The 21,323-nt window shown below is 44.5% G+C and overlaps 1 protein-coding gene across 1 annotated transcript in view; it reads left to right on the top strand.

The window, feature by feature from the left end:
• The window catches only part of NT5DC3 (5'-nucleotidase domain containing 3), a 79,108-nt gene that overhangs the window by 44,968 nt on the left and 12,817 nt on the right, over positions 1–21,323 (top strand). Inside the window, exons 4-12 of the mRNA XM_043966325.1 lie at positions 2,012–2,067; positions 3,564–3,654; positions 5,546–5,683; positions 8,105–8,165; positions 9,728–9,830; positions 9,949–10,050; positions 14,281–14,362; positions 15,987–16,073; positions 18,398–18,538. Coding sequence (XP_043822260.1) covers positions 2,012–2,067; positions 3,564–3,654; positions 5,546–5,683; positions 8,105–8,165; positions 9,728–9,830; positions 9,949–10,050; positions 14,281–14,362; positions 15,987–16,073; positions 18,398–18,538 — 861 coding nt within the window. The remainder of the gene's footprint in view (positions 1–2,011; positions 2,068–3,563; positions 3,655–5,545; positions 5,684–8,104; positions 8,166–9,727; positions 9,831–9,948; positions 10,051–14,280; positions 14,363–15,986; positions 16,074–18,397; positions 18,539–21,323) is intronic.

Below are 21,323 nucleotides of genomic sequence, written 5' to 3'. Positions count from 1 at the left end.
AATGGGATAGAAAAAAAGTACGTTTTTACTTTCACTAACCTAACTGAAATTGAGCATTTTCTTCAATTATGAATAATTAATTTTATTATTATTATTTTCCAGCTACATATTACATATAAGGATAGTTTTCAACATTTGTTTTCACTGGATTTTTAGTTCCAAATTTTTTTTTCTCCCCCCCCTTCCCTCCCTCCTCCCTGAGATGGAAAGCAGTCTGATATAGGTTATATATGTACAATCACATTAAACATTTCTACATTAGTCATCTTGTGAAAGAAGAATCAGAGCACAAAGGAAAAACCTCAAACAAGAAGGAAAAAAAAACCAGTCCAAAAATAGAAACAGTATGGTTCAATCTGCATTCATAATTCACGGTTCTTTTTTCTGGATGTTGAGAACATTTTCTATCACGAGTTCTTTGAAACTGTTTTGGATTGTTGCACTGCTGAGAGGAGCCAAGTCCATCCCCACTGTTCATCACACAATACAATTATGAATAATTAAAAAATACACACAAGGGGCGGCTAGGTGGCGCAGTGGATAAAGCACCGGCCCTGGATTCAGGAGTTCCTGAGTTCAAATCCGGCCTCAGATGCTTGACACTTACTAGCTGTGTGACCTTGGGCAAGTCACTTAAGCCCCATTGCCCTGAAAAAAAAAAAAAAAAACAACACACACACAAAACAAAACATAATTGTGAGAAGGGGTGAGTAGGCTTCACCAGACTTCCAAGGGGGTCCAGGTGAGGAATCCCTGCTCTAGCCCCTTATTTGGAGGGAGAGAAAGGATCTGAGGCCCAGAGAAACTGAGTGACTTATCTAAGGCTGCCTGGGAAGAATCATAGATTGAGAGCTAGGACCCTGATTGATCCTTGAGTCATTTTACAGATGAGGAAAGTGAGGCAAACAAGTTAAGTGACTTGCCTAAGGTCACACAGGTTTGATAAGCATGATTTCATTTGATCCTCACAGCACCACTGTACTGTAGGTGTTATAAGTATTATCTTTCCTGTTTTAACAGATGAGAAAACAGAGATTTAGACATGTTAAATGCCTTGTTCAGGATTACAAAACTAGTCATAGATGAAGCAGAGACAGAAGACCTAGGATTGTAAACCTGGAGTTGGAAAGGACCAACACTCTCATTTTACAGATGGGGAAACTGAAGCCCACAGAGAGATCCTAGAATCATACATAGATCCAGAGCTGAAAGGGACCTTAGAAGCCATCTAGTCCACCCCTCCTGCTTTTACATATAAGGAAACTGAGGCCCAGAGAGGGGCAAGTACCTTTATAATGGTAAAATCTATATGGATGTCTTACCAGAAACTTGATACGTTTTCTAGCCGTGTGACCTTCAGCAAGTCACTTAACCTCTGTTTGCCTCTGCTTCCTCAGTGGTAAAATGGGGATAATAATAGCACCTTCCTCCTAGGATGATTGTGAGGGTCAAATGAGATAATATTGGTAAAATGATTAGCACAGTACCTGGCACATAGTAGGTGCTACGTAAATGCTTATTCCGGTGGGGGGCCCCCCCCCCATAAGAAGCTGTTTGCTTCCTTATATTAGAAAGATAATGGGGCAGCTAGGTGGAGCAGTGGATAAAGCATTGGCCCTGGATTCAGGAGTACCTGAGTTCAAATCTGGCCTCAGACACTTGACACTTACTAGCTCTGTGACCTTGGGCAAGTCACTTAACTCTCATTGCCCTGCAAAAGAAAAAAGATAATGGTTCTAGTATTACTAATGACTTCCATTCATTTGTCTAAATGAAATCTTTTCAGTAAACATGGAGATGATTCTGAATTGTTTATCTGTGTTTGTTTTTATTGAATTTTCATTTATTGAATTTTTAACTTATCCAATAAAACAAGCACATCTATAACATAGTATAATAAATAAAAAGATGATTGTATAGGAAACTGCAGATCTGTTATGTACGAGTTACCATTCCTTTTAAACATGCAATAAAGTTATCTCATAAACTGTGTGTATTTGTTTTTTTAAAGGCCATATTGATGAAGATCGATGCTTTTCATTATATCCAGCTGGGAACTGTGTACAGGTAAGAGGAAATGGGTCACGGCCTTTCTTCCCGGGCAGTTGTTCCTGTAAAAGCTTCTGGGAGTATTGCTCCAGACCTTGCCTTTGTTGTGTAGTCTTTCTACTTGGCTAATTCTGGGAGCCTGGATTTCATCACTATGGATATGCCAGCAGTCTAGAGTTTTCACTGGACTCTGATGGCCCTGGAGGAGAATGTGAGGCTGATGACACTGTGCATACATGTGTCATGATGTCACCCTTGTGATGTCATTGGTCCTCTTTGAAGGTGAAGGATGAACAACAACAACCCTCTTCACGGATGCTGGTTGCAATTCCTCCACAACTTGGTAGAGGGTGCCAAAGAGTAGGCGAGGCTGGGTGATCCATCTCTCTCTGGTCCCCCTGGTGAGAAGGCTCACTGTTCATTCTTAGCCTGCCTCTGTTGTAGGGTCTAGCTTGGTATCCCTATTCAGAGCCCCTCTAGTGTATGTGGGGGGGAGCTGTCCCAGGTCATGCCCTGCTTGTGTAAATTAGGAGAGCTCAGCTTGGCCATGACATGGCACCGTAAGAGAACAGGATCCTGGAGGGAGAGCTGGGAGGGGTCTCAGAGGCCAGCCAGGCCAACTCTCTCTCTCTTTTTTTTTTTTAAGTGAGGCAGTTGGGGTTAAGTGACTTGCCCAGGGTCACACAGCTAGTAAGTGTTAAGTGTCTGAGGCTGGATTTGAACTCAGGTCCTCCTGACTCCAGGGCCGGTGTTCTATCCACTGCGCCACCTAGCTGTCCCTAACCCTCCCTTTCTACAGATGAGGCTCCTGAGGCCCAGGGAGTTGGAAGGACCACATGTCATAGTTTAACTGGTCCCAGGTTAGAGATAATCTAGAGCAGGAACGGATCCAATCCAAACCCTTCATTTTACAGATAAGGAAACTGAGGCCCATGGAAGGGAAGTGCCTCGATCATACTGTGTCCCCTGAATCCCAGATCTCCATCTGTTCCTGTTTCTCTGAGGTCTCTGAATCTCTCCTTTCCCACCTTTCGTTAGGCCTGTGATCTCATTGGTTGTAGGGAACCCCCTCTCCCACTGTACCTTGGCATCTGCTCTACAACTTAATCTAGGGGAGTTTTCTGGGGCCAGTGGGAAGTTAACTCTAGCTGGGACACTCAGCTAGTATGTATTATAGGCAGGACTTGAACCCAGATCTTTCCAACTACCAAGGCCAGCTCCCTCTTTTTAAATCAAGCTGCCACTTTTTAAATCACATTCCAAAGATATAAAACCTCACCCTCTTCAAGACAGGCAAGTAGCAGGTGGTGTCTTCTCAGCTTGTTAGAGATGGGGAGACTGAGGAACTGATGTTCAGTAACTCGAAGTCACTCGGTGATGGATCTGGGGATGGAAATCCTTCCTCCGGTGATCACGTGTGATCCGGGAGGGGCTTGGGGCTCTATTCCCAAGGATGATTTGTTAGAAATCTCTAGCTTTGCTGTCACTGACTTGTCTACCCTTCCCACTACCAGAGGGCTCAGTGTCGTCCCTGATGAAGAAGTCATTGAGATGTACGAAGGCTCCCATGTGCCGCTGGAACAAATGAGTGACTTCTATGGGAAGGTAATTGGGGAAAGATTGGCGTTTTGTTTTTCTATCTTAGAAACAATTCCTGGCAAACATCAGTAATGGAATCTTACTTCTACCTTTGAAGAAATAGTGTACAGCGGAGAGCAGCTACATGCATAGTGGAGAGAATGCTGGGCCTGAAAGTCAGGAAAACCTGAGTTCAAATCCAGCCTCAGATGCTTAGTACTTGTGTGACCCTGAGCAAGTCACTTAACCTCTCTTCCCCTCAGTTTCATCATCTGTAAAATGGGCGTAATGATAGCACCTACTTCTTAGGGTTGTTGTGGGGAGAAATGAGTTAATATTTGTTAAGTGCTTTACAAACCTTAAAGGGCTATAAACATGCTAACTGTTGTTGTCGTTTTTTGTGTCATGGATACCTTCAGCAGTCTGGTGAAGCCTATGGACTCCTCAGAATCGGATCTTAAAATAATTGAAAGAATTGTCCAATTTTAGTTAGATGTCAGTGAAAGTAAAGATGTTAATTTTTTCCCATTTAAGTTCACAGACTCCCTGAAATCTTATCATGGACCTGTTGGGGGGGATATGCACCCCAGGTTAAGAATTCCTGTTTTCTTCTTAAGGGTGGCTAGGTGGCACCACAGTACATAGAAGCCACCCCCTCCCCCTCCACTTTCCCCCCAGGTCAGGAAGACTCATCTTCCTGAATTCAAATCTGGCTTCAGATACTTACTAGTTGTATGACCCTGGGCAAGTCATTTAACCCTTCTTTGCCCCAGTTTCTTCATCTGTAAATTGAGCTGGAGAAGGAAATGGCAAACCACTCCAGTCTTTTTGCCAAGAAAGCCCCAAATACGGTCATGAAGACTCGGACACAACTGACTGAACAACAAACAACCTGGTGGATTAACATGTTCATAGGTTGTAGAACTAGAGGTTATCAGACATCACTTCATTTTGCAGAGGCTCACAGTCTTGGGAGTCCATGACATTTAAAAAAAAAAAAAGGTTAAGACCTTCCTTGCTCTAGTCTTGCCTCCTTGTTTCAGAGGCGAGGGACCTGAGGTCCAGAGAGATTAAGTGATTTACCTGAGATTGCACAGGTAGACTCATAAATATGGAAAGGACCTCGGATGTCCTCTAATCAGTGGCATCAAACTTAAATAGAAACAGGAGACATTAAATGATAAGTGAGGATTCCTGTGGGCCACATGTTGATTTAGAAAACCACAAATTAATATTATCTGCGTTTCATTGTATTTTTTTTTATTTTGATAAATATTTCCCTGGTATATTTTAATCTGGTTCGACTGTACTTAGAGTGTAGCAGGCCTCATGTTTGACATTTCTAATCCAGTGTCCTTATTTTTTTTTCCAAAGGAAATCATATTCATAAAGCACTTAGCCCAGTACCCAGCACACAGAAGGTGTGCTTATTCTCCCCCCATCCTATTTTGCAGATGAGAAAACTGTGGCCCAGAGAGGTTGAGACTGACCCAAGGTTACACAAGTGGTAAATAGTAGAGCTATGATTTGAACCCAGGAAACAGGGATTAAGTGACTTGTCCAGAGTCATGCAGATGGGGAGTAGCCAAGCCAGATTTAAACCCAGGGCCTCTGACTCCAGATCCAGCCCACTTTCCATTTTACTGGGTTGTATCTCTCTGCTCTTTTTTTCCTTCCCCTTTCCCTTTCCCTTCCCCTTTCCCTTTCCTTTTCCTTTTTCTCTCTCTCTCTTTTTTTTTGGGGGGGCAATGAGGGTTAAGTGACTTGCCCAGGGTCACACAGCTAGTAAGTATCAAGTGTCTGAGGCTGGATTTGAACTCAGGTCTTCCTGAATCTAGGGCTGGTGCTCTATCCACTGCGCCACCTAGCTGCCTTCTCTCTGCTCTTTTTAAAGCCTCCATGTTTTCTTTCTCTGCAGAGCTCTCAAGGAAACACGATGAAGCAGTTCATGGATATCTTCTCCTTACCAGAGATGACCCTCCTTTCTTGTGTCAATGAGTATTTTCTGAAGAACAACCTTGATTATGAACCTGTGCATCTCTACAAGGATGTCAAGGTTGTGTCTGAGGCTGAGAACAGGGATGGTGGGGTGGGTCAGGGAAGGGAGGGAAGTGGGAAGAAGGATGGGGAGAGAGAGAATTGGTGCTTTGGCTCAGCTTGGCTGAGGACAGGGAAAGGCCTTGGACTCATTTGACAGCTTTTTTTTTTTTTTTTTTTTTTGGTGGGGCAGTGAGGGTTAAGTGACTTGCCTAGGGTCACACAGCTAGTGAGTGTCAAGTGTCTGAGACCAGATTTGAACTCGGGTCTTCCTGAATCCAAGGCTGGTGCTTTATCCATTGTGCCACCTAGCTGCCGCCCTCCCTTCCTTTTTAAAAAATTACTTATAATATTTTGTTTTTACATCAATAAAATTTCCTAGCATCTTCTTCTCTTTCCCAGAGAGGCATCTCTTAAAATAAAGAATAAAGCGGGGGGGGGGGGAAGCCCAGAAAAACCAGCCAATCGATTTAAAAATCTGACATCGTATGTATGGTGTTCCCTACCTCTAATCGTCTACCTCTACAAAGAAGGTCAGAGGGTTCTCACCCATCTCTATTCTTCAGGCCTAGCTTGATTATTACTGTCTTACAACACCACACCTTCCTTTTTTTATTGATATCTTTTTTGAATATCACCTTTATTTCCAAATAGACCCTTCCCTCCTCATCATCTAGTGCACTTTCTCTTATAAAAATTAAAAAAGCAGTTCAGCAAAGCTGACCAAAGCTGAGTCTGATAGAGGATGCCCTGTTCCATACCCCTAGTCCCCCACCTCTACAAAGAAGGGAAGGAGGTGCATTTTCTTAACTCTTCTTGGGGGCTGAGCTTGGTTATTACAATTACATAGCATTCAGTTTTGAAAAAAAAACTACAACTCTTTACACTAAAGAATATAGTCAACAATCCTGCCTCTTTATGAGCAGACAGCCTGTTTTATCTAGAAAGAAATGAAAACAATACCCTATGTGGGAGTTAGCGATTTCTAGGTTAGTGAACAAATTAATTTCCATTTGAGGTTATTTCTTGCCTTCAGCCTGGCCACATTTTTCATGCTAGCATGCTTTTTGGGGTACCATCTATAGTAGTGTGTTGTTTTTGTTTAGTCATGTGTAATTTAAAATTCTAAATGTGGGTTACAGTCATTTCAGTTGTGTCTGACTCTCCATTACCCCATTTGATGTTTTCTTGGCAAAGATGCTGGAGTGGTCTGCCATTTCTAGCTCATTTTACAGATGAGGAAACTGAGGCAAGCAGGGGGAAGTGACTTGCCCAGGGTCACACAGCTAGTAAGTGTCTGAGGCAGGATTTGAACTCAGGGAGATGAGTCTTCTAGTCTCCAGGTTCAGTGCTCTATCCACTGTGCCCACTAGCTGCCCCCGTAGTAATGTGCCTAGGCTTGACTCACTGTTGCCAAGTTAACTGGACTTGGACCCTCAGCAGGCAGGCTAGGGCAGACTCTGACCTGGAAGTGCTTGGTAAGGCTGACCTTTTTCAGGCCTTGACTTACGCAGGGCTTTTAGTGGGTCGGGTCAGGAAGGGATGTGAACCTGCACATTCTAGGGACAGATAACACAGTGAACCAGCCCTCTTCTTGAGCTCTGCTTATACTCTGATACGTGGAGCATGGGCAACATATCACTCTAGCTGCAGGTTGCTTGGTTGTTGGACCAAACGGGCCCCTTTGTCAAGTGTGTCCTGCTAGTGGTGGGGTAGTAATATATCACTGGGGATAGGGAGAGAGACAAAGATGAGTTTGGCATGGGGCAAAGGGCCCTTGTTTTGGGATCAGAGGACTTGGGTTCTAATCTCAGCCCTGCTGTTTTCTTCCTTTGTAACCTTGGACAAGTCACCTAAATTCATCGGCGCTCAGTTTCCCCATCTGTAAAATGAGAGAGTTGGACTAGATGGCTTCCGAGGTCCCTTCCACCTCTAGGTTAATGATTCTGTGACCTGAATTCAAATTCCAGCTCTGCTGTGTGCTGCTAGCTCGGTCAAGTTATAGGCCTCAGTTTCCCTATTTGTAAAATGAGCAAATTGGACTTGACGGATCCTTCCAGCTCTGAACTGTGATCCTGCGATGTCTGGAATTGCTCTCTCTCTTTCCTCTGGCTACCAGGAAGCCGGTCTGGCCACCGTTCAGCACCACGAGGCCTCATGGGAGGGGGTTGATCAGTTGCAAATTCTCCCCCTCAGTGACCATGCTGACGCACATCAGAGTAGAAGCTTTTCTTTTCTTTCTTCTTTTTCTAGTGGCAGGAGGTATTTAAGGAAAGGAACAAAGCTGAGAATGAAACTAGTATTTAGGCGCTGCCAAAACTATAGACGAGACAGTAATTGCTCTAGGGGCTGTTGGATAGGATTGTGACTCCAGCTTGCGTGTCTTCAGGCTGTTCAGTTATCATTCTTTTCTGATTAAATTATATTGATCTTTTGCCAGGATTCAATCCGAGATGTCCACATCAAAGGGATCATGTACAGAGCAATTGAGGCCAACATCGGTGAGTCAAGTCAACAAGCATTTATTAAGTGCCTGCTGTGTGCCAGGCACTAAGCTAATAGTGGGGATAGATAGAAAGGACTGAACACCATCCCCAACCATTCAGAATTTCACATTCCCTGTGAAGATGCCTTCTGCTTTCCTTTTTGCCCTGTACCCATGGGTGGATGTGGGTCTCGTTAGGTTACCTGCTGGGGAAAGAGCCCCGAGCTTGGAATCATGGGGCCTCAGTTTGAATTTGACTCTACCTCTTATTAGCTCAGTGACTCTGGGCAATTCACTTTCCTTTTCTGAACTTCAGGGGTCCCCTCTGTAAAATGGGGGGTTGGTCTAGTTGACCTCTGAGATCCATGAAATCTCAGGTCCAGATTCTGTCCTCATCATACTTGTTCTAAGGTTATCCCATGTGTCTTGTCTACTCAGTTAGGTGAGGCATGTTATACTTTTCTTGTGCCTTCCCCTACCCCCAAATCTGACTCAGCCCTGGGAAATTAATACCTACTAAAAACATGCTTGTTAAATTGACTGGAAGGCACTCAGGAAATACTTTTTGGGTTAGAGGTCATAGACTTAGAGCTAGAAGGAAGTTTAGAGGCCAGTCAATCAGTTGACAGCATTTTTTTTTTTTTTTGGCAGGGCAATGAGGGTTAAATGACTTGCCCAGGGTCACACAGCTAGTAAGTGTCAAGGGTCTGAGGCCGGATTTGAACTCAGGTCCTCATGATTCCAGGGCTGGTATTTTATCCACTGTGCCACCTAGCTGCCCCCAGTCAACAGCATTTTATTTTATTTTATTTTTTGTAGGGCAATGGGGGGTTAAGTGATTTGCCCAGGGTCAACAACATTTTAAAGCACCTACTATGTGCCAGGCATTGTGCTAAGCCCTGGGGATTCAAAGAAAAGCAAAGACAACCCCTACCTTCAAGGAGCTCAAATTCTCATGAAGGAGAAAACCCACGAACAGCTATGTACAAACAAGACGTACATGATAGAGGGGAGGCACCGTAATGAAGGGGGATCAAGGAAGGCTTTTTGTGGAAGGTAGGATTTTAGCTGAGACCTAAAGGAAGCAGGAGGCAGAAACAAGGAAGGGGAAAATCCCAGTCATGGGGGAGTGGCCAGCAAAAATGCACAAAGTTGTGTAATGGAGTGTCATGTTTGAGGAACAGCAGAGTTCAGTGTTACCAGATTTTAGAATTCTTGGGGAACAGTTAAGTGAAAGAAAACTGGAAAAGTAGGAGGGGCCCCCCTTTTGAAGGGCTTTAAAAACCAACAAGCAGAAGGTTATTTCAATAGTCCAGTTGGGAGGTGCTATGGGTCCACACCAAGATGGTGGTATTAGTATGGTATTAGTATCAGGTCATTTGAGTCCCACCTGTTCATTTTCCAGATGGGGAAACAGAGGTCAAAGGTTTAAATGGCTTGCCTAGGCTCACACAACTAATAAGCATCTGAGGTAGGATTTGAACTCAAGTCTTCTTGACCTTCAAGTCCAATACTCTTATCCACTATTCCATGCTGGTGAATTTAACACCCGTGTACACTTTTCTCTTTTTCTCTTAGAGAAGTATATCTGCTACGCCGAGCAGACCCGAGCAGTGCTGGCCAAGCTGGCAGATCACGGCAAGAAGATGTTCCTTATCACCAATAGCCCCAGCAGCTTTGTGTGAGTGTGTAGTGCCTTACTTGGCAGGCTGAGTCTAGTCGTTTCAAGACTTGAAAACTTGAAAAAGATGCATCAGAATGCCTTTAACATTGGACTTATGTGACTTTGAATGTTCTAGGGATAAAGGAATGCGGTACATCGTTGGGAAGGACTGGCGGGATCTGTTTGATGTTGTCATCGTCCAGGCTGAGAAGCCCAACTTCTTCAATGACCGGCGGAGGTGAGAATCTCTCTCTCTCTTTTTTTTTTTTAAGTGAGGCAATGGGGGTTAAGTGACTTGCCCAGGGTCACACAGCTAGTAAGTGTTAAGTGTCTGAGGCCAGATTGGAACTCAGGTCCTCCTGACTCCAGGGCTGGTGCTCTATCCATTGTGCCACCTAGCAGCCCCGAGAATCTCTTCCCAGGAGGCTGGATTTTGCATTAACTGCAAGGATGAGGTTTCAGTTTGGGGGAATGCCTCTTGATGAAGTAGATTGATGAAATCCAAAGCGTCCTAGCTTGTAAAAATATTTTCTAATTTCTTTGGACAAGGAATTCTGTGAGTGGCGAATTCCATCCAAATGGTTTTGAGCTCGTCTTTGGCTGGCAGAGTCAGGCGTATAAGAATGTTCATATATTTGAAGATCAGAGTCTAGCTTTTTTTTTTTTCTAGCTTGTTTTTATGAAGATGAGACAGAGAATCTTGGGAGTATGAGAAGGATTTTAATGATAAGTCTACTAGCTGTGTAACCCTGGGCAAGTCACTGAATGTTGTTTCCCTCAGTTTCCTCATCTGTAAAATTAGCTGCCATTTCCTTATGGCAAAACCACCCCAATATCTCTGCCAAGAAAACCCCAAGTACCTTTTAACAACAATGATGTGTCTAGTCCAAATTCCCACCCATTGTGGGACTCCGCATATACAACACATTCTCTTGAATGCTTCCAGTGTCGGGGAGCTCATTCCTGACGGTCAGTCCATTGGATTGTGGGAGTCACAGTTGTTGGGACCAGAATCTGATTCCCTGTAGTGTTTACCCATTGCTGTTCTGTGACCAACCTTTCTGTGCCTCGGGCAACATTCCAGGCTTATCTAGTAAGTCGGAGGTTGTTCTGATCTGCCGATTGGCCATTAAGATCAGCATCAGTAAAGGGAGTTGGCACTGTGACAATAACACAGGTCCTTGACAGAATGATCTCATGGCTTCCTAGTTCTGATCTTGCAACCACCCTGTCTACCCTCTTCTGCAGACAATCCTTCATTAGCCCGAGGATATCCATGATGGCTCTTCCCCATCTCCCGCATCTCCCCTCCCTCATCTTACTTCATCCATCCTGTGTAAATATCGCCAGTTCCTTTGCCTTTTCCCGCATGACTTCCTCTTTAGATTCACCATCATTCTGCTTGTTGTCTTCTGTGGACAAACCCCATTTGGTTGGTACTCTTAAGATGTGGAGTCCGGAGCTTACCGTGGTACTATATGAATGGTGGGAGGTGTGGGATAGTGGACAGACTTAGAGGCTAGACTTGGAGTCAGAAGACTTGGGTTCCAGTCTTGCCTTGAATGCTTAACCAGCCATGTGACCATGGGCAAGCTACTAGATTTCTCTGATTTCTCATCCTTATAATGGACAAACATATGAGTCACTGCTGAATATTAGCTAGAGACTTGGCCTTGGGGAGAACTGGGTTCATCTTTCCCCCTGATATATACTGACTATGTGGCCTTGGACAAGACACTTAACCACTCGGTGCTTTAAGCTTGAGAGAAGGTGCCACCCTGCATCGATCGAGGAGTTTCTTCATCTGGGAATTCTCTGTACTTTTGCAGGATTATTGTAAGGAATAGACTCAACATAAAAACAGTGTAATATAAATGCAAGTATGGTTCTTTTAGGATAGGGATAGAGACAGGGATTAGACCTGGTCTAGGCAATTCGCAGATGAGGACATTTCTCCTACCAATGCAGGTCGGCACCTTTTCTTCAACTTAGAGTCTTAGAGAGTTGTCCAGAGCACTTGGAGGTTAAGTGACTTGTCCAAGGTCACACCGCCTGAATGTGTCAGAGGCAGATCTCAGACTCAGGTCTTCTTGGCTCCTGGGTCCTCTCTCTCTTCTTTAGACCATGTGCCTCTCCCAGAGTTCTTTTTGCTACCAGTAAAGAGTGGGGCAGAAGACCCGAGGAGCTGTTACCTCCCTTGTTATGGACATTATATTTTTACAAATGCTGTCCGTGTTTGTGTGATCCTTTTTGGTGGCTCATGTAAAATCTAGTGAATTAAAACCCCAGTTTTCCCCCTACGTGATCTCTTCTTATGCCATGTTTCTATAACATACGCTTTTATAGTTTACTTTTCGAAAGTATTTCTTTGAAAAGGAAAAGTTTTTGAAGCTCAGTGCAGAGGTTTTATTTCTCTCTCTTAAATTTTGTCATCCTCCCTTCAGCCTGTCCTTCCAGAGTGTTGAAATATTTTTGAGTTCTGATTCATACAGCACATGAGCTCTGTCTTCTCCAGCTTTGTCCTTTGCACAGATGAGAAGTGTGTCTTCAAGGCCTTCATCTGAGTTGTTGAGAAAAAATGTTAACTCATGCAGGGCCGTGTGTGCAATAGGGCCAAGGACTGTTTCACTTTTGTCTGGGTTTCCTGAGCACACAGTAGGTACTTAATAAATGCTTATTAGAATTGGCTAACACAGTGCCTGTGTTATTGTTCACTCATGTCCGACTCTTCATGACTCCGTGGCTTGTCTTGTCCATGGGGTTTTCTTGGCAAAGATACCGGAGTGGTTTCCCATTTCCTTCTCTCGTAGATTAAGGCAAATAGAGATTAAGTGACTTGCCCAGGGTCATGTGGCTAATTAGTATTGCTGTTGCTCAGTTGTGACTGACTCTTTGTGACCCCATTTGAAATTTTCTTGGCAAAGATACTGGAGCAGTTTGCCATTTCCTTCTCCAGCTCGTTTGACAGATGAGGAAACTGAGGCAAACAGGATGAAATGACTTGCCTAGGGTCACATACCTAGGAAATGTCTGAGGCTGGATTTGAACTCAAGTGTTCTTGATTTCAGGCCCAGCAGTTTATCCACTGATAGCTGCTTTCTGTGGCACATAGTAGGTGCTTAATAAATGTTTGTTAGATTGTAAATTCCTTGAAGACAAGGACTCTTATTTTTTCTTTGTCTGTTCAGTGGCTAGCATTGGGCACAGAGAAGGTTCTTAATAAATGATCGCCTATTGATTGGTTTTGGTTTTTTTTTTGGTGAAGCAATTGGGGTTAAGTGACTTGCCTAGGGTCACACAGCTAGTAAGTGTCAAGTGTCTGAGGCCTAATTTGAACTCAGGTCCTCCCAAATCCATGGTCGGTGCTTTATCCACTGTGCCACCTAGTTGCATTCTCTGCCTACTGCATTCTCTTTGTGATGACTGAAATGAGGCCAGGGGAAAAGGCTGGCACTTCCTGGGGGCTCTGCTTTCTCTTCTGTGAATCAGAGAATCATCATCCTCTCAGCCACCAGGCCGCTGATCTTCTAGTTTACTTTTGGTGTCAACCCAAAGGACTCTTATTGAATGACACCATGGAAAGCTTCAAGAATACAAAGACAAACAAAGCCATCTCGTTCCTCAAGCACTGCATTTTCTTCTTGTTTGGTGATGGGTGATTTCCTCCCCCTATATTTTCAGATTATGAAGGGTCATTCTGGGGCCAGTTCATGTTTATGGAGACTTTAAATACCAAGCTCCAGGCCTGGATCTGGCCTCAGACACTTACTAGCTGTGTGACCCTGGGCAAGTCACTTCACCCTGTTTGCCTCACTTTCCTCATCTGTAAAATGAGCTGGAGAAGGAAATGGAAAACTACTCCACTCTCTTTGTCAAGAAAACCCCAAATGGGGTTGTGAAGAGTCAGACGTGACTGAAAAATGACTGAATAAACAATTACCGAGCAGAAAGAGCACTGACTCAAGTTAGAGGACCTGGGTTCTAATGCTCCCTCTTATATCGCTACCCGTGTGACCTTGTCCAAGACACTCCTCTGGCCTCAGTTTCCTCCTCTGTAAAATGAGGGAGTTTGGACTAAATCGTCACTGATGTCCCTTTCATCTCTAGGTTTATCACCTTTTTTTTTTTTTCTTCTACGGGGACTCAGGAATAATATAACAGAGAGAGGTGACAGGCATGGTAGAGAGGAAAGAACGTTGGACCAGGGAATCAGGAAGTCTTGAGTACAAATCTTATATTAGCTGTGTGACCTTGGGCAAGTCTTTTAACCTCACTGAGGCTGTTTCCTCATTTGTTAAATTGGGACGATAATAGCATCTACCTGCCAGGATTGTTTTGAGACTCAAACGATCCGACTTTTGTAAAGCACTCTGAAAACCCAAAAGTACCGTGAGCTATTGTAAAATATTACTAGTGATGATAACCACACAACCCTGTTCCTGACATGTCTTGATCCTTCTCCCATCAGACCGTTCCGTAAGGTGACCGAAAGAGGCGTGCTCCTTTGGGATAAGATCCACAAGCTGGAAAAGGGCCAGATTTACAAACAGGTATTATTACAAAGGGGTTGGTTCCATTTTTTAAAAAAACTGGACCTTAGGGGCAGCTAGGTGGCACAATGGATAAAGCACCAACCCGGGATTCAGGAGGACCTGAGTTCAAATCCAGCCTCAGACACTTGACACTTACTAGCTGTGTGACCTTGGGCAAGTCATTTAACCCTCATTGCCCTGTTAAAAAAAAATTAAAAAAATTTTTTAAAAACTGGACCTTGGCTTTCATTGACATGGGGAACTCCCAAATGAGGAAATTCCTTCTACCAGTACATGGTGGTAACTTGAAGGTGGGCCCCCAGCCTTCAAGGGTATTGACTAGTTAAGGGACATGCCCAAGGTCAACCAGCCAGTCTGTGTCAGAGGTTGGGATTTGAACCTAGGGTTTCCTGACTCCAAGGCTGGTTCTCTGTCCACTCTGTACCATGCTGCCTCTGTTTATTTTTTCATGCTGTTTAATTTCACGGTCGGCTGATATTAACCATGCAAAGCAGGCCTGGTGCCATTCAGGGTCTAACCTATGTGTTTTTTTTTAATTTTTTTTTTTTTTTTAGTGAGGCAATTGGGGTGAAGTGACTTGCCCAGGGTCACACAGCTAGTAAGTGTTAAGTGTCTGAGGCCAGCTTTGAACTCAGGTCCTCCTGACTCCAGGGCCGGTACTCTATCCACTGGGTCACCTAGCTGCCCCTAACCTATGTGTTTTGTTCACAGTGTGGCACAGTGTTAATGGTGTTCATTTTGGGGTCATGGGACCTTGACACTTACGTCTTCCTGTGTGACTAACTATTGGCCGAGTCACTCTCTCAGTTTCCTTACCTGTAAAACAAGAGGGATGAACTCCAAGACCTCTGCAGTCCCTTCCAGCTGTAGACTGTATAATCCTACCTCTGGGCCCTGGACAAGTCATTGCAGCATCCCGTGCCTCAGTTTCTTCATCTGTAAAAATGAGGGGTTTGGACTAGGTCTAGTTGAGGTCCCTTTCAGTTCTAGAGCTGTGAGCCTAAGACCCCACTTTATTAGACCAAGGAGGAGAAAAATAAAATTTAAACTGCTGAATTTAGCTTAAAATTTGTCACATCTAAATGAGTGTTGCTTCCATAGTAACTGATTTAAGATACCATTGATAAACTTAAATATCCCTTTAAAAATAACTTTCTCACATGGCATATCATTCAGCAAGAATCAACTGAGTGCTTTCTAGTGGGTTGAATGTGTTCCCTTCCTGATAAAGGGGGCACTCGTGGGCCTGGGAGGCCCAGTTTTAGTATCATTTCATCAGGCTGATTACTAATACTAAAATGAGGCATCTGGGACTTATTTGGGTTGCTAATTTTGGGGGCGGGAGGGGGTTGGGTTCAGATTTTTGATTTTATGATGGTAGAGAACTTCAGGCATTAGAACTCCCTCCATCGATGCAGATCTCACCTGCCCAGCAACAGAGAGAATTAGTACCTTGGGGGCACCCACAGAAGTGACATGACCCAGGGTCCCCCTGCTGGAATGTGTCCGAAGGCCTGGCCAGCCCATTGTCCTCTCTGCCATACAGGCTTTCTCTCTGTTGCTTTGTGAAGCTGCGCATCCATGTGTCAGTACAATAACATTTGTATCTTCTTTGTTACAGGGTAATTTGTATGAATTTTTGAAACTTACTGGATGGAGGGGGTCCAAAGTGTTGTATTTTGGAGATCACATATACAGTGATCTGGCTGTAAGTAACCTTCCTTTCCTCCCCCCTTGTCCCAGTGCAGGCTGTAGTTGGTGTATGTTTGCAGTAAATGAAAAGTGAATTAATGTACAGCGACTTGTTTCTTTTGGTATTAATAGAAGAGAGAGGCCATTTCTACCTGTTAAAGAATTTCCATTTCTCTTCAAGTGCCGTTCAGTCAATCAACAAGCTAATGAATTACTTTGTACCAGGCACTGGGCCTAGCACTGGTCAGTAAGCATTTATTAAATGACAACTGTTCGGTGGCACAGTGGACAGAGGAGTAACAGCCCTGGAGTGAGGAGGACCTGAGTTCAAATATGACCTCAGACTCTCACCAGCCATGTGATCCTGGGCAAATCGCTTCACCCTGTTTGCCTCAGTTTCCACATCTGCAAAATGAGCTGCAGAAGGAAATGGCAAAACCCCTCCAGTATCTTTGCCAAGAAAACCTCAAATGGGGTCACGGAGAGTCAGATGTGACTGATCAGCTAAAGAACAACAAAAATGTGCTTAGTGCAGGGAATACAAAGTGAAGTCAACAAGCATTTATTAAGTGCCTACTATATGCTAAGCCCTGGGGATAGAAGAAAAGGCAAAAACGGTCCCTTGTCTTCATCGAGCTTATATTCTAATGTACATAAAGATATACAAGGGGGGGCGGCTAGGTGGTGCAGTGGATAGAGCACCGGCCCTGGAGTCAGGAGTACCTGAGTTCAAATCCGGCCTCAGACACTTAACACTTACTAGCTGTGTGACCCTGGGCAAGTCACTTAACCCCAATTGCCTCACTAAAAAAAAAAAAAAGATATACAAGATCCCTGCAGGGTAGGTGGAAGATAACCCTAGCAGGGAAGGCACTGGAACCCAGACAGCATGCCACAAATTCCTGTTTTTATGGACTGGGCTGGCACTTGGTGGGGGGGGGGCAGACATGTTGTGGATGCTTTGTGGTCTTCCATCTTATGAGATCCTATGAACATCGATTTAGGCCTGGGGAGGGCCATGGAGGCCAGTGAATCCGCCCCTGCTCCCAGTTTGCAGATGAAGAAACTGAGGTACCAAGAGGTTGAGTGAACTGCCCATGGTGCCTGAGGTTGGATGTGAACTAGATGTTCCTGATTCCCAGCTAGTCCTTTATCCGCTGCAGCCTATTCGGTGCTTTTGGTCCTGAAGGGGTCCTGCCGGGCCAGCCCACTGATTCTTCTGATTGTGCAGTAAGGCCTCATTCACCACTATCCCGCATGAGCCATTATCGGGGATGAGCTGCAGACGGGTAGATTTCCATCCTCCTTGGAGTAGCCCTTCCATTTCTCCTAAGAGCTTGATGTTCCCTTCTGGAGCAGCATGAACGAGCGATTAAAGATGAGGACAACAAGCAATTGGGGGGGGAGGGAGAGATTGAAAGCTCCCTGCTCCCCGCCCCTCTTCCCAGGCAATCCAGGCTTATCTCTCTCTGCTCCTCAGTACTGACCCAGTACAACCCCCATCTGTGGCTCCTGTCTGAGAGCTCAGATCCTGACCTTTCCTAGCTGTGTGACCATGAGCAGGACCTCGGCTTACTCATCTGTAAAGTGTAGCCCCCTGAGAAGGCTTTTCAAGGATGTACGATTTACAGAAAGTATACAGAAAACACTTTGTAAACATTTAAGCTATATAGAAACAGATCAAAGTATCAGTTGTGTTAGGATCATTTTTATGGATTGTGCCAAAAAAAAAAAGCCAAATGTTTGACTTTTGGCAAAAGTTCCTCAAGGGATAAGAATTCAGCACCATTGGAGATCCTCAAAAAAGGGGGGGCGGTGAAAGACAGAGAAAGAGAGAAGCAATATGGTGGAAATAGATTTAAACGTGAAGTCCTGAGATCTGAGTTCTTTGATTCTAGGCTCTGCCACTTAAGAGTCGTGACCCTCATCCAACCTCCTCATTTTTACAAATGAAGAAACTGAGACCCACAGGGGTGAAGCAAATATCTAGGTCGGGCGTAGAAGTGGCAGGTCTGGGATGTTTGTTAGAACTACAGTTCGTCAGTTTTATCATTATTATTTTTTAACATGAGAACAAATTATTTCTTCTTCTCATCTCCTTGAAGTCTCCTTTTTGAGAACGTGGATCTCGGCAGCCTAGCAGTTGCATTGATTCCCAGGCTGGCACTTTTCATGGGGATGAAATAGTTTAAGCCCTGGGATGTAATGTTATTAATGAAATGTAATTCATTCCTCCAGCTTGGTTAATAACCAACCATGACAATTAAGAAACCATTGAGCAAATGCCGATTGTGGCTCAAGGAGGTAATGAAGCTTAAGACTCTTGTTGGTTCTTGGCAGGATTTGACCCTGAAACATGGCTGGAGGACGGGGGCAATTATTCCTGAGCTGAGATCAGAAATCAAGATCATGAACACGGAGCAGTACATTCAAACCATGACCTGGCTGCAGACCCTGACCGGCTTGTTGGAACAGATGCAGGTTTGTGGGATTTTTCTCCCCCCTCCCCTCCCCCTCCCTCCCTCTCTTTCTCCATCCCTCCATTTGTCCCTCTCCCTCTCCATCTCCCCCTCTTCCTTCCCCTATCCCCTTCCCTCACTTCCCCTCCCTCTTTCCCCCTCTCCCTCCTCCCCTTCCCTTCTCTCTCCCCCTTCTCCATCTCCCCCTCGCCCCATTCCTCTCTCTCCCTTCCCCCTCCCTTTCCCTCCCCTCTTTCCCCTCTCTTCCCCTCTCCTCTCCCCTCTTCTCCCTTCCCTTCACGTCCTCCTTTCTCCTCTCTCTCCTCTCCTTTTCTTCTCCCTCTCTCTCTCTCTCTCTCCCCTTCTCCCCTCCCCCCTTTCTCTCCCTCTCTCCCCTTTTCCTTTCTTCTCCTCCTTAAGCCTGGAGGCATTACACCAGCCCAAGTCATTTCAGGTATTTCCTGTTTAAGGTTAGCTTGCACAAGGCTTAGATCATTTTCAGGGACTACAGATAAATCACAGAGAATTTTTTTTTGTAAGACCTTCTCTGGCTCCATGAAAGGGCTTCTGAAAATCTTGGTTTGGTTCCGCCAGGAAGCCTCTTCTTTGCTGTGGCTGCTCCGGCCACTCTCATACTTTCTTATTTTAGAAAATAACGTCGCTGAAACTTTGGGGTCTTTTAGGGCCTGTCAGATTTTGTTTTTATGCCTGTTTCCTAAAGAAAAAAAACAGATTGGAGAAAATATTATTTTTATAACATCTACAGGAAAAACCAGATCAGAGAACTGCCAGGGAAAAACATAGTACCAATTTCTTTGTCCCTAGAACAAGCAGGCGGGAATTGTGTGGAGACCCCTTCCAAAGAAGGAGCTCAGACTCCTGCTTTCTCAGGGTATATAAGGTTTCTTTGCTCACTGGTCCCAGGGTGTTATCAGTTTCATTAGCATGATACAAATCAATCTAAAAGCAAATATTATGTAACAAGAATAGAAATCATGCAAATCAGTTTAACAATTTCAGTTATAACAAAAATGTAGGCAGTACCAATCAATTTGATAGTTCGACTTAACAGAAACACTATGATAGGATTATATGATTCCAAAAAAGGAGGATGCCCAGATGTTTTCACAAGATAGGGACTTACTATCCTGGGGGAGAAGTCGGCAGATAAGGACTTAGCTGCTAGCTATCTGGGTTCAGTTTGGAGTTCAGTCAAAGGGTATTTTGTGCCTATTAATCCAGGGTTTCATAAAATCCTTTTGGATAATAAGGCAGCCCCATTAAATCCAGGTGGGCCATACATTCGTCATAACAGGCCCTTCAAGCTCCAACAGTCTGATTCAACTTCAGGCTTCTGGGTGGTGAGCAGCAGTGAGACCCCTTGGTTTGGGTCTCATTCCTGCCTTTTATTAGCCTAACCTGACCTTGAAGGTGAGAGCAACACCGGCCATTTCTCTGTATTCCCAGGTGCCATCTCTTCTGAAAACCTTCCCCGATTTCCTCTCTGACAAACAACAGAATAAAAGCCAACCCAACCACTAGAATCAGCTATTTGTTCACTAGCTTTGTGTTTTATTCTTACTTTTAAATTGCCTAATATTACCTCAGTCTGTAAACATTTATTAATTCAGGCCCTGGGGATACAAAGTCAAAACACTTAGAAGATCTATTCTAGCCAGTGGGATAGCGCCTGGACCCGTGATGTCATTGCTGTTTTTATCATTGTTTGTCTTTCGTCCTTCATTCACTTGCAGTGAATTGGATTTGTGTGTGTGTGTGTGTGTGTGTGTGTGTGTGTGTGTGCGCGTGCGTGCTATATGAGGTCACCAACCTCATTCTTTTCTCCAGAACCATCAGGCCCAGTGGCAAGATATAGATCCGGGTGGCTGGAAATGGCCCCCTTGTCCTTGCTGTAGAGACCTGAAAATGAAGCTTCCTCTTTCATTGCAGTTTGGTACCTTCTCTGTAACCTCTTGTCTTGGGGACTTACCTAGGGTCATACAGTAAGATGTGTTAGAACTCAGATCTTCCTAATTCCAAGGCCAGATTTAAATCCACTACACCATGAATTGCTTTGAAAATAGATAATAAAAGTAAGGGGCAATTATCTAGTACTTTAAAGTCCAGCCCAGCCTTGTGAGGGAGGTATCTGAGGTAGTTACTATCCCTATTTTATAGGTGAAGCCGAGACTCTCAGTATGATTAAGGGAATTACCCAAGGTGATGTAGCTGGAGAACAGCAAAGGCAGGATCTGGCCTCTAGCGCTATGCCACAGCCTTGATATGATCATGTGCCAAGCCAACAAACCTTTCCTTTTTGTTCTGGCCAGAGTAAGTAGGCCTCTTGTAAATATTAGGGAGGGATGTCAATTTCATTGCTGGGCTTTTTTCCCCAATGTAGGTCTACTATGAGAGGAAGGATGACATAATGTGCAGAAGTTGACCTAGGTTTGAGTCCCACTTCTGATACAGACTGACTGTGGTACTCTGGGGAGGTCATATAACCACAGTACCCCCTGGGCCACTTTTTTTTTTTTTTTTTAGTAAGGCAATTGGGGTTAAGTGACTTGCCCAGGGTCACACAGCTAGTAAGTGTTAAGTGTCTGAGGTCGGATTTGAACTCAGGTACTCCTGAATCCAGGGCCGGTGTTTTATCTACTGCGCCATCTAGCTGCCCCCCCCCCCCCCCCCCCCCCCCCCCGGCCACTTTCTAAGGCAGTAGTTGCAGATCTGCATTGATAGAGGGAGTTTCCTCACTCGGGACCTCCCTATAACAATGAACTCAGAAGTCTAGGCTCCCCCTCCCT

Source organism: Dromiciops gliroides, chromosome 5 (genome assembly GCF_019393635.1).
Source record: "Dromiciops gliroides isolate mDroGli1 chromosome 5, mDroGli1.pri, whole genome shotgun sequence".
In the NCBI taxonomy this organism is placed as follows: Eukaryota; Metazoa; Chordata; class Mammalia; order Microbiotheria; family Microbiotheriidae; genus Dromiciops; species Dromiciops gliroides.
This window is presented reverse-complemented; position numbering and strand designations above follow the sequence as displayed.